This window comes from Gorilla gorilla, chromosome 3, assembly GCF_029281585.2.
Source record: "Gorilla gorilla gorilla isolate KB3781 chromosome 3, NHGRI_mGorGor1-v2.1_pri, whole genome shotgun sequence".
In the NCBI taxonomy this organism is placed as follows: domain Eukaryota; kingdom Metazoa; phylum Chordata; class Mammalia; order Primates; family Hominidae; genus Gorilla; species Gorilla gorilla.
In genome coordinates, this window is record NC_073227.2 from 179610712 (window position 1) to 179622817 (window position 12106).

Sequence of the window (12106 nt, forward strand, 5' to 3'; positions counted from 1 at the left end):
TAGAGAGGGCAGAAAAGCTGTTTGGATTTTAATGTTTGCTAGAAAAAATTCTTCTGAGCTGCAAAACCCTTATTCATTATAACCCACTATGTTCAGTCATACACTGAAAACTTACAAAAACACTGGAGGGGTATGGAAGGTATAAACCTGAGGATTAACTATAATATTTTAGATCAGAAAGATATATGAAAATAACTCCTCTTAAATAAATTTTGTCTGTTTGAATAAATTATGCAAATGTAAATCTGTACCTTGGAGCTGTCATTTTGACCCTAGCTTTTCAAAACCTTGGTTTAAAAGCAAGGCATATTTGCTATTCCTCTGACATTCCAGACATGGTTCCATATCACAGCCTCTATACAGACTGTTCTTTCAGAAACTTTCTCCCATGTATCTGCTTAGTTGGTGACCCTCACCTTATTCAGAGCCCTGTTCACATCAAAGAAGACTGCACCGATAACACTGTATAAAACAGCCACGTCCTCAACCCTACCCTCATTACTCTATCAGCTTACTCTGTGTTATTTTCTGGGGTGGCACTATCATAATTGCTGGTGGTAGTGGTGCTGGTTGTGGTGGTGTATGAATTATCTCATCAGATCCTAAGCACTATGACAATGACTATGACAATAGGTACTTTGTTTGACTTTTTTTTTTTTTTTGCTGCTCTTCTAGTGCCTAAAATAAATAGTGCTTTGCACATAGTGAGCACTCAATAAATTATTGTTGAAGTCTATATAGGAGGCTATAGATAGGATGTTTTGTTTTATTTTTCATCTTTGTATCTGCCCAGAAACGTACATATTTAATGGGTTAATTATGGTTACAGTAAAACCCAGTTGAATTGTTTAAGCCCAGTTGAATTAGTATATTTTAAACATGTATTTTTTTATAATAATTTTTCTTATAGCTAAAACTTTTAGTTTTTTAGCTAACAATAAAAACATTCACAGAATTCTTTGCTGGGTTTTAAATTCATGGTTTATTTTTATCCTTTTTTGATTCTGAAGCATGCCAGATTAACAATATGTCTGAATAATTGAGGCTTTATTTATGTAAATGTTATATAATAATAACTACATTTTAATAACAAATGCTTAGGTGGTTATTTTATAACATTATTTTTCTAAGGTTGCATTATCCTCAGTTATGTCTTTAGTCGTAGATATAAGCACAATGTATTATGTAGGCAATGATTTAACTATTGTAGAGTTCAATTATTTAAAAGAGTAAAATTTTACACTATGAGTTCTAGAAAATACATGTTTATACATAGAGCCACAGTTTACCTTTTGCTAGTCCTAGTAAATGCTAATTATTCAATTCTCTTACTCATCGTCACGTTTTCTATTCTCTCCGTTTTGTACAACTTATATCACTCCCACCTTCCCAAAGCATTATCTGGGCAGCTTTGAATGGAAAACAGTCATGAATGAGCAGTCAATGGCTATTCACTACAAAATGGTGGAGAGGTGACTAAGAGTTTATTTTAGACAAATTTTATATCATATATTTAGTTTCTTCATATCACCTGGCAATGCCAGCTCCTCCTCTGTTCTTTTTTTCCTATATAGTGCCTTCCTGGTCATATCCTTTTCGTAAAACCGTTTAAGATGAATAGGTAATGGCCACATATTAAATACTAGTGTTATGAATTAGTAGATCAACAAAATATGAAATATTAAAATGTAAGGATTGCCTATCTGTTGCAAATATAAAGTTTTTTCTCTTGCAAAAATTATTTTTAAAAAAGCAAGGCATAGAGGAAGAAATCCTTCGCTATATTTTTTCTTTATGTTCTACCATAAATTGTAAAGTCTAGCTTTTTAAATTTTTAATATTTTTTATCTTCACTACTCAAATGAGGTTAATCAAATACTACTAACAATCTCCAGTTTAAGGGGATAGACGTCACTCTTGTGAGATTCACAGGGTACTCAGCAATCTGTCTCAGCATCATGCCATTATTTAGAGGGAGACCAAATAATTTGTCCATTAAAAAGCTAAAAATTGGCTGGGCACAGTGGCTCACACTTATAATCCCAGCACTTTGCGAGGCTGAGGTAGGAAGATCTCACTTGAGACCAGGAGTTCAAGAACAGCCTGGGCAACATAGTGAGACCCCAATCTCTCCAAAAAAAAAAAAAAAATTAAAACTTAGCTGTGCTACTCAGGAGCCCAGGAGATTGAAGCTGCAGTGAGCTGTGATTGAGCCACTGTGCTCCAGCCTAGGCAACAGAACAAAACCCTCTCTCAGAGGCAGAAAAAAAAAAACAGCTAAAAGTTTTTGGGAAAGGAAAAAGTTAATAGATATAATTTAACTGATAATATAATGTTTAAAATAATGAATTAAGCCATGTTGTCTCAAAACAGTTTTTTTCTTTTATCATATATTGTTTTCTTTTTATTTCTTAATTTTTTTTTTTTTTTTGAGATGGAGTTTCACTCTTGTTGCCCAGACTGGAGTGCAATGGCGCAATCTTGGCTCACTGCAACCTCTGCCTCCCAGGTTCAAGTGATTCTTCTGCCTCAGCCTCCCGAGTAGGGATTACAGACATGTGCCACTACGCCTGGCTAATTATGTATTTTTAGTAGAAACGAGATTTCTCCACGTTGGTCAGGCTGGTCTTGAACTCCCAACCTCAGGTGATCCACCCGCCTCAGCCTCCCGAAGTGCTGGGATTACAGGCATGAGCCACTGCGCCTGGTCTATTTCTTAAATTTTAATTGAATCTTTTAATACCTCACCTTATTCCCAAAAGGATTTTCAGCAACTTACAATTAAAATACAGCTACTAAAAGCCTTAAACCATTAACATGATATAAAAGACAAAAGTTCAGTGGTGAGTGGAAAGCGAATGACAAAGAAAAATTAAGAAAATCCTTCCTGAGAAAAGTTCAGTGACTTCATCTGAAGCCTAGTTATGAATTTCATAGCTGTTAAGTCCAAGAGAGAAAATAATGGGTTACATAACTTTCATAGTTTGTAAAGCAAAACAAACAAATGGGGAAAAACCAGATAAGTCAGCAAGAGAAAGATATTTTTGCCTGATCCTGCACCCTGGAAGACATTTGTCACAAGTATAATTACATAAAAGGAATGAGGCTATGTAATAAATGCTGTATTAAAAAAAAGAAGTAATTTTTTTCATCAGTACTTAACAAAAACAAATATATCATTGAGAGTTAAAGACAATTTGTTGGGGGGAGTGCAGCTAATAACTAAATATACTTTTCAAACTTGAAAACAGTGTAAAAATAGAATGGCAAGTGTAGTGTAAAACTTGGGGTTAAAATTTAAGTTAAGGTTCCTAGTGTCCCACCTTATTTAAAGCAGATTATTATAGGGATTTATTGGAAATTAAACTGAGCAAAGCTTATAGTCATTTTTTACTGGAATAATGTGAGGAATTCACATTATTAAAGTCATCTCTCAAGGGCAATATAATGGAAAATATAATATCTATCATGAGCCAATAAATTAACAAAATTTAAGTTTAAAGGATTTGAAAAGTACAGAGATTTGGAAAGAATTACTTACTCAACTATAATTTGACCATTCAGAAGCTACCAGCATTAACTTGCTACTGCATTACTCATCTTTTTTTATTTTAACATAGTTGAAATTTCCTATACAAACCATTTTTATCCAATTTTCAATTAGCATTTCGGCATAATCAGGTATCCATATTACTATAACATCTTTTAAAATATTCCATGTAATAGTATATTTTGTAAGTGACATAATTTCCTTAATCATTCCTTGGCTGTTGGATATTTATGTGTTGTTTTTTCATTTTTCCCTATTGCAGATAACCCTGTAATCAACATATATGAATTATCTTAATTTAGTCTCTGTATATGAAAAAAACACACTGCAATTAACGCTAATTTCACTGCCCTCCGTTTCTGCCCTTCCTACTTCATTCTCAGGACCTTCATCTTCCTTCCCAACCTTTTCCATCCCATCCCCACAGCATACACACAGACTCACATATGAGATATGATTGTAACTTAAAGAGACAGCATCAGTTTTCAGACATCCACAACCAAAGTGGGTACTTGCAACTGTAAAACTGTTGTAAAGTTCTTGGCAGATACTCTGTTTATATTAAACACTAAATCTAGGTTATGGTCCTGATCTCTTGTAACCCTGTGAAGAAGTCTCTGGAGATATTTGGGAGGAGAGGAAGAACACATGTCACCCCATATCTGAGCCAAAAAGCTCCTCATGAACAGTCATTCACAGAGGTCTCTGCTTAGCCACTGAGACGCTTGCTCTCTGCAAGTTTCACCATAAAGGTCAGAAACTGGAAGCCTACAAGCAGAAAACTCTCATAGACGGTTTTGTTTGTCCAATAATATTTTTAAATGTTTTCAGTTAGCTAATATCAGTTTTTAAATAGATAGTTATATATAAAACATTGTATTTCTGGCTTCTTTGAGGAAGTTGGTAGATGTAGCTACACATGTTCCTATTCTAATATGGCAACAGATGAGAGAAGCTGTTGCACTTGGACATCTGGACACAGTCTACAGTGACGTTGCCTGACCGCTGGAGACACTGGAGTCTGTAACCCCTGCTGTATAGGTTAGGGCTCCAGAAGTCAATATGGGGGGAAAACGTTTCTTATTGCTCTCAGGAATTCGCCATTCCCCACCAGAGCAGGAATCAAACTATATTTATTATCCTAAATAATAATCTCATTATTCTGTTTAGCTATATGAATACATCATTGCAAATCTCTAATAGACTTTAGATGTATTGACTCACATCCTAACACTATCGCTACAGCCCCACAAGATGGCCAAGGTCATACACCTCATTCTCCCTCTCTTTCCAACACCAAACACCAGTGAAAATAGAATCCTATGCAGAAAAAACATTCACTCCCATAAATAAATTTTTATTCATCCTTTACCCCTATTTAAGCCAAAAGATTTTTTAAAAAATTATTTGAAGAACTTCTCATTAAAAAAAAAACTATAGACACTATCATTTGCCTTTAGTTCTCCTCGTTCTTGCTAGTTAAAAGTGATTTATTCCTCCTTTAAAGGTTTTGATTATGCTAAATAAATACTTTATTTTTAAGTGGCAGTTGTAGTATGAACATTAAGCCTCATCACACATTATCATGTCAATCCTTAGCAGACTGTTCTCCATTCATTGCAAAATGAATGAAATAAGAGCAGATTATTTCATTCATTTTGCAATGAATGGAGAACAGTCTGCTATTTTTTAAAAAAATACATGAGCTAGTGTGTGTTTCCAAATGTTAATGCTCTACCATCATTTTAAGGTTAAATTAAAAGCAAACTTTGGAGCCTTAATTTAAAGCATTGCCTAAATTGCCTACGTAGCACATGATATGCTTTTGTACTAAATGATTTTCTCATAGCTTTTCATTTCTTTCTTTTCATTACGCTCCTCTTCCTGGTCCCTCACTGTCATCATGCCTTACCACTTCCCCTTGATTCAGTGGTCGGTTCTGTGCCAGTGCAATGTCTTTGCCAAGGTCTGGAGCTTGACTGTGATGAAACCAATTTACGAGCTGTTCCATCGGTTTCTTCAAATGTGACTGCAATGTAAGTAGAAAAGAATTACTTCATCCTGACAGCCGGGTAGCACCTGTAAAATTGTATTACAATTAAGACCATGTGATTATTAATAATATATTTTTATTCAAAGATGATGTCATTTTTCCTGGGTCAGGTATAATAATTACTGATATTTATTTTGCATTTATTAAATGCTAGACCCCACCTTAAATTATTCTTTATATTAACCCCTCATAATAATCCTGCAAGGTATGGAGTGTCACCATATTTTATCTAAACAAAAAAAGTCATCAATTGCATGTGCTACTAAAGAAAAAATGGCTTCTAATTAAACTATTACATAGAGCTTTCGTATTACATAGAATTTTCACTTGACATTTATTGAAAGAACTCTTTTAGAATTTATTGGACCCAAATTTTAATATAATCTGATGTGTAAGTTAAAAAAGAAAATAAGGTAAATTGGATAAGATATTCCCCCCAAAATGTCATATTTAAAATCTGTTCTGAATCACATTTTGAGTCATAGATGTTAATGTTGTTGTTTTCTTAAGGAATTCAAACTTACATATGTAAAAAAATTATCACCATAAGTGGTTTGTTGATTTCTAGTACCTGTAATGTTAGTTTCCAGTACTAATTTGAATTCAACGAACTTCAGCAACACAAACATATACATTTGACTGAAATTTTTTTAAAAGAAATTAGTGGAGGACAGCTATTTTAATCCAATATTTTTGCTGAGTTTCTTTTTTCATTTAGATACCTTAGTGCCTTGTGGCTCTCACTTTTGGGTATATGAGGACAAAATAAGAGTAATTCTTGAGTTTATGCATATTGACAAGTGTTACCGTTTTCAAACCAAACCACAGAATACAGCAATTGAAATACTTGATATATGAGGTAAGAGCTACAACTCAGAGTTCCTGTGCATAGTGGTTCCATTGAATTCACAGATCTGAGAAGTTTACCCAATTTGTGGTGGCCAGGGAATATGAACTGAAAATATCAGCAGAGTTTTCCAAAAGAGGGAACATTTCCACTTGAACTAAGGAAAAGAAGAGCTCTTCAGCATTCTATCCTCTTCTTGCCTTACCATGGCTCTTTCTCATAGCAATTAGTCCTGCTAGAAAAAAGTAATAATCCCCCAAAAGAACCTGAGGTCCTATGGAGCACTTCTCTGATTTAAATTCTAACTGGAAATTCTGAGTATAAGAATTTATGAATAGTCTGGGCAACACAGAGAGAGCGCATCACTACAAAAAAAAATAAAAATTAGCCAGGTGTGATGGCCCACACCTGTAGTCTCAGCTACTTGGAGGCTGAGGCAAGGGGATCACTTGAGCCTGGGAGGTCAAGGCTGCAGTGAGCTATGATCAAGCCACTGCACTCCAGCCTGGATGACAAAGTGAGACCCTGCCTCAAACAAAAAAAAAAGAATTTATGATTTCATTCTATTTTCAGAGAAAAAAATCATAATCCTTCTCCACTGCTTGTATCAAATTACTAGAAATCCAAATCAAAGGATATTCTGATGCAGCCAATTTCATTTTTCATTTTCCCACGAGTAAGATTTGAATCCATTCTTTAACAATTCAACCAACATTTGTAAAATAAAGAACAGAGAGAGAAAGCTGGGGGAATGGAGGGGAATAAGGCAATGGCTAACTAGAGAGGGCATGCCCCACACAAAGGTTGAATCATTGAATTAATTCCCATTCAATTTTAAAAATTGTCATGATCTAGTATACACATACATACATACATAAAGAGATGTGGGCAGAAAACTGTGACCTACCAGTTTTCAACCCCTGGTATAAACAGAAAAACTGGGACCAGGTCCTTGTAAATGATTGTCTGCAAGAAGGCAAGAAAGAAGGAGTCAGAGATGACTCCAAGGTTTCCCTTCTAAGCAACAGTATGATCGGAGAATGAGGAGACTTGGTGGCAGTAACTGAGGAAGATGGGAACTCTGATGTTAGATGTTTTTTCCAATGTGAGATTAACAGGTCACTCAGTGGAAATCTCCAACAGGCATTTGGAGATATAGGAATAAACCTCAGGAGTTTATGTCTACGGTATTTTTTATTTTTTATTCAAAAAATAGCATTATCTTGTGCTTTAGGTTGAGCCACTTGATTCCAGTTGTCCATTTATACTTTTCTCTGCAGAACACTGGCTTAGACTCATACCTAGTCCCAGTCTGTTCAGTTCCATACAGAAAAAGAACTCTATGCTTTATAGCAAATACATTAAAAAGTAAACATCAAATTTCATTAGTCAGTTCTTTCCAGACTTTGAGTTGGAGCTATTATAGGGAAATGTCAGAAGAGGACTGAACCATATGTAAGTATCAAAGAAGCTAATACTCCAAGTAATGTTTATTGAAGTTGGGATTTTTTAAGACATTTCGCATAAACGCTAATGAACAAAACAGGCAAACATAGATAGATATGATTATTTTTACTTTTTTCTAGCTTGATAAACACTGATTTTGACTATTTGAGACTTGGCTTTAAGATCCTGGAATTTAATCACTAGACCTATATGATCTAATACTAAGAACTTTCTTTATAAAAACTAGAGCTAGCTTTGACAATAATGATTAAACTAGGCCATTTCTCTCTCACACACACACAAACACACACCCTCTTTGACTCTGTGAACAATCAAAGTTGGACTGTCAAATTTTAAAATATAAGGATTTGTTATATTATATTTTGGGTTGTTCTATTCAATGAGAATAACAGCATCTACCTCTGTCTATCCCAATAGGGTATTGTGAAATGTAGAGAATGTTATTTGTCAAAATATTCTATGTCATTTAGAAAGAAGTAACCTATAAATCCTAGACACTATTAATAAAAACCCAACTTTTTAAGTAACATTACTTAGAGGTCTTTCAACGAGCCTCACTTTCCTCTATAGTAACTCTCCTCCTTCAAGTGCAGTTAACCTCTTCCTCTTGGGTTCTCTCGTAGAACCTCACTTTGTCTCTTTTATGTATACTAAACATTCTTGCTTGTGCTATAGTGATTCAGGTCCTGTTATCTACCTGAAAAAGGAAAATGCCATGGCCTATATATCCTCCAAAGTTCCTAATAGAGTCTAATAATCCCTAAATAAATGTTGTAGAAATGAATTTATAAATAAATACAAAAAAAAAGAAGTTGGTTTCCTCTTTAGCCCTGGGCTGTAAGACTGAAGTTATTATTCAAAGAAAATTCTCTATTTATAGATAAAGTATAATTTGTGCAAATAGAGTATAAACTTCTTAAAGGCAGGTATCCAACATGTGCAAATGGCAGGCATTCAACACATTTTTTGAGATAATGAATGAATGAATGAACAATTTTTTTTTTTTTTTTTTTGAGACAGAGTCTCACTCTGTCGCCCAGGCTGGAGCGCAGTGGCGCGATCTTGGCTCACTGCAACCTCTGCCTCCCAGGTTCAAGCGATTCTCGGAACACATTTTTAAGGACACACTAAACTTTCATCTATATCCTTAAATCAAACTCAGGTTTTTTTGTTTGTTTGTTTTTTGTAAACAGACAGGGTCTCACTGTGTCCCCCAGGCTGGAGTGCAGTGGTGCAATCACAGCTCACTGCAGCCTTGACCTCTGAGGCTCAGGTGATCCTCCTGCCTTAGCCTCCCAAGTAGTTGAGACTACTGGCATGCACCACCATACCCAGCTAATTTTTTTAATTGTTTGTAGAGATGGCGGTTGGGGGGCAGTCTCACTATGTTGCCAAGCTGGTCTTGAACTCCTGAGCTCAAGTGATCCTCACACCTCGGTCTCCCAAAGTACTGGAATTATAGGTGTGATCCACCACACCCAGCCAAATCCAAATATTTAACAATTTATCTTGACACAATATAAACATTTAAACAGGATATAAGCAGAATTTAGAATCTAAGTCAAGTCAGAATCATTAGCAGAAAAGAGCTCCTCAATTAGTTAATATGTACAAGGAAATAATATTTGGTGACAGCCAGCAACTGAGAGTAGTTTCAAAAGGGAATTACTTGTTAATCAGCCTTTGGTATTATTTATGTAAAAAGTCATTAAGTGTCTGATATGTGTAGTCTAGAAAAGTGATTTTTAACTTTTTTTCTTTCATTATTGTTTCCCTTCCCCCAGGGAGACTTTTTAGACTTTTTTTTTCTATTTGTCTCCTCCTGTGAAATTTTAATACTACAGATATACGGACAGGCGCGGTGGCTCACACCTGTAAACCCAGCACTTTCAGAGGCCGAGGCAGGTGGATCACAAGGTCAGGAGTTCGAGACCAGCCTGACCAACATGGTGAAACCCCGTCTGTACTCAAAATTTAAAAATTAGCCAAGCGTGGTGGTGCACGCCTGTAATCCCAGCTACTCAGGAGGCTGAGGCAGGAGAATCCCTTGAACCCAGGAGGCAGAGGTTGCAGTGAGCCGAGATCATGTCACTGCACTCCTGCCTGGGCCACAGAGTAAGACTCCATCTCAATAATAATAATAATAATGATAATAATAATAATACAGATATATTATATATGTTCTTGTGTATGTCTGCATTATACATTTAAAAAGTAAGATTTTTTTTTCTTAAGAACCAATTCTCACCTTCATTGAGAGTGCATGGTCTTCTAGACTCTAGAACAGTGTTTCTCAAATTAGACTCCAAAAATGTGTTCCAAAGAGTCCAAGAAAGCTTTTTTTTAAGAAGGATTCGTCACCAAGTTTAAGCAACACCGCTTCAAAACCTAAACATTGTTAGTGCTTATTGTATAAAACTGTCTTAACCTGAGTTAAGTTAACCTCCAGACAATGCGGTCTGTTGCTCACTTATTAGTATCCGCTCCGTGGTACTATATAATGATAGTACTAATAATATCATATTATTAGATACCATCTAATCCAAATCCCTCCTTCCACAGTTAAAGAGACTGACTTGGAGAGGTTGTGTGTGATTCATGCAAGGAACCCCAGCTACACTGGTTTGGGTTTTTTTATTGTTTCATTTATTTTGCTTTTACTACATTACATTGCTGTTCTAAAACAAAAAATTAAGGACTTGGGACCTTTCCAGTACAACCAAAATTATGTGGATCTGGTCTGTGTCAAACTGCTTATTAAATTGTGATACGAAAGAAAATCTTCCTGTACAACTTCTTAGAAGTTGAAATGGAATCACTTATTGAATAAAGATGATCCAATTATAGGTACCAATTGATGTTTTCCTTCATAACTAATTTTAAGGTGGTGAAATGTGAGCAATGAAATATTAAGAAATACAATATTTAATTTCTTGAGTGTTTTTAAACAGAAAATACTGTTTTTTATTGTCACTTAGAAACTGAGATGCCTTCTAATGTTTGTTAAATACAAATAGGAAAGAAAAACATAACTGAAAATCAATTTTTTCAATTTTATTTTTTAACATTTTTTGTCAGAATTACAGTCATAACCAAAATTTTTAAAAAATGAATAGCTTTAATAGTGCAAAACTAACAGCTAGACCTAGCTCAAGTGATATAATAAATATGAGAGAGACATTATGAAGCAAAATGTTTCCTGAAAGCTAGTACTAAAGTAAATAGTTTGTAATTATCCCTATTGTTGTAATTTAAAAGTAAAGGAAAAACAACTTTAAGAATCAAAATTTACATTTATTTCAGGTCACTTCAGTGGAACTTAATAAGAAAGCTTCCTCCTGATTGCTTCAAGAATTATCATGATCTTCAGAAGCTGTAAGAAAATATTTAATTCCTGGTATTAAAATTAACTAGCATTTTTGGGCATGTCTTTTTCTTCCTACTTCTGTGAACACCAACACTATTCCACTGCTTGTGTCTAATCCCTATTCAGGGAAATATTTAGCTGTTAACTGAAGACTTCCAGGTAACACTTATTTTTTCTGAGTAATTTTAGAAACCATTCTAGAAAAACCTCAGACACATATTTCCAAAGGAACTGGAACATGCGTGCTGTGAATCCTCCTACCACACTCCCCCAAAACGGAGATACTTAGAAGCTTTTATCCTCTGCATTATTCTAGCATGGAATACCTCAATGCTCATCTTAGAGAAAAATGTTACGCTCTTTTGTCAGATCCACGATGAAGACAGTGAAGAATTTTCTTCCATGTGTTTTCAAATTCATTATCTACCTAAAATAGCAAGTCACTGTGGGTTGAAACCTCTGAGCATGTTGTCTTGGAGACTTGATTCCATTTTCACATCTGCCTTGTGAGTTGCGTTTTATTTTGGCCTTGAGTAGTATCTGACATGCTAGCTTCCCTTCAGAACTCTCAAAATCCATACTGGCCCACGGGATGTTTACCTGTAATTTAGGTCTACTTTGTCACTAAATTATGTTGTCATATGGTGAATTGCTGGGTTTAGATACTCTGTACCTAAATCACACTAACTAAGAAATATCTCAGGATTCATTGTTTCATTTTTATACCAATATAGATTGGTTCTTATTTTGGTTTTACAATAGGGAAACCTGATAAATTAATATATATCTGTGCATTTTTAAAGATAACAGATGGAAATTGAG

At 34.9% G+C, this 12106-nt stretch overlaps 1 protein-coding gene across 6 annotated transcripts in view; it reads left to right on the plus strand.

The window, feature by feature from the left end:
* RXFP1 (relaxin family peptide receptor 1) overlaps positions 1-12106 on the plus strand; it is a 139332-nt gene that overhangs the window by 79775 nt on the left and 47451 nt on the right. For all 6 annotated transcript variants that reach the window (XM_063705623.1, XM_031010522.3, XM_055384760.2 and 3 more), the window contains 2 exons: positions 5481-5586; positions 11221-11292. In XM_063705623.1, coding sequence (XP_063561693.1) covers positions 5481-5586; positions 11221-11292 — 178 coding nt within the window. The remainder of the gene's footprint in view (positions 1-5480; positions 5587-11220; positions 11293-12106) is intronic.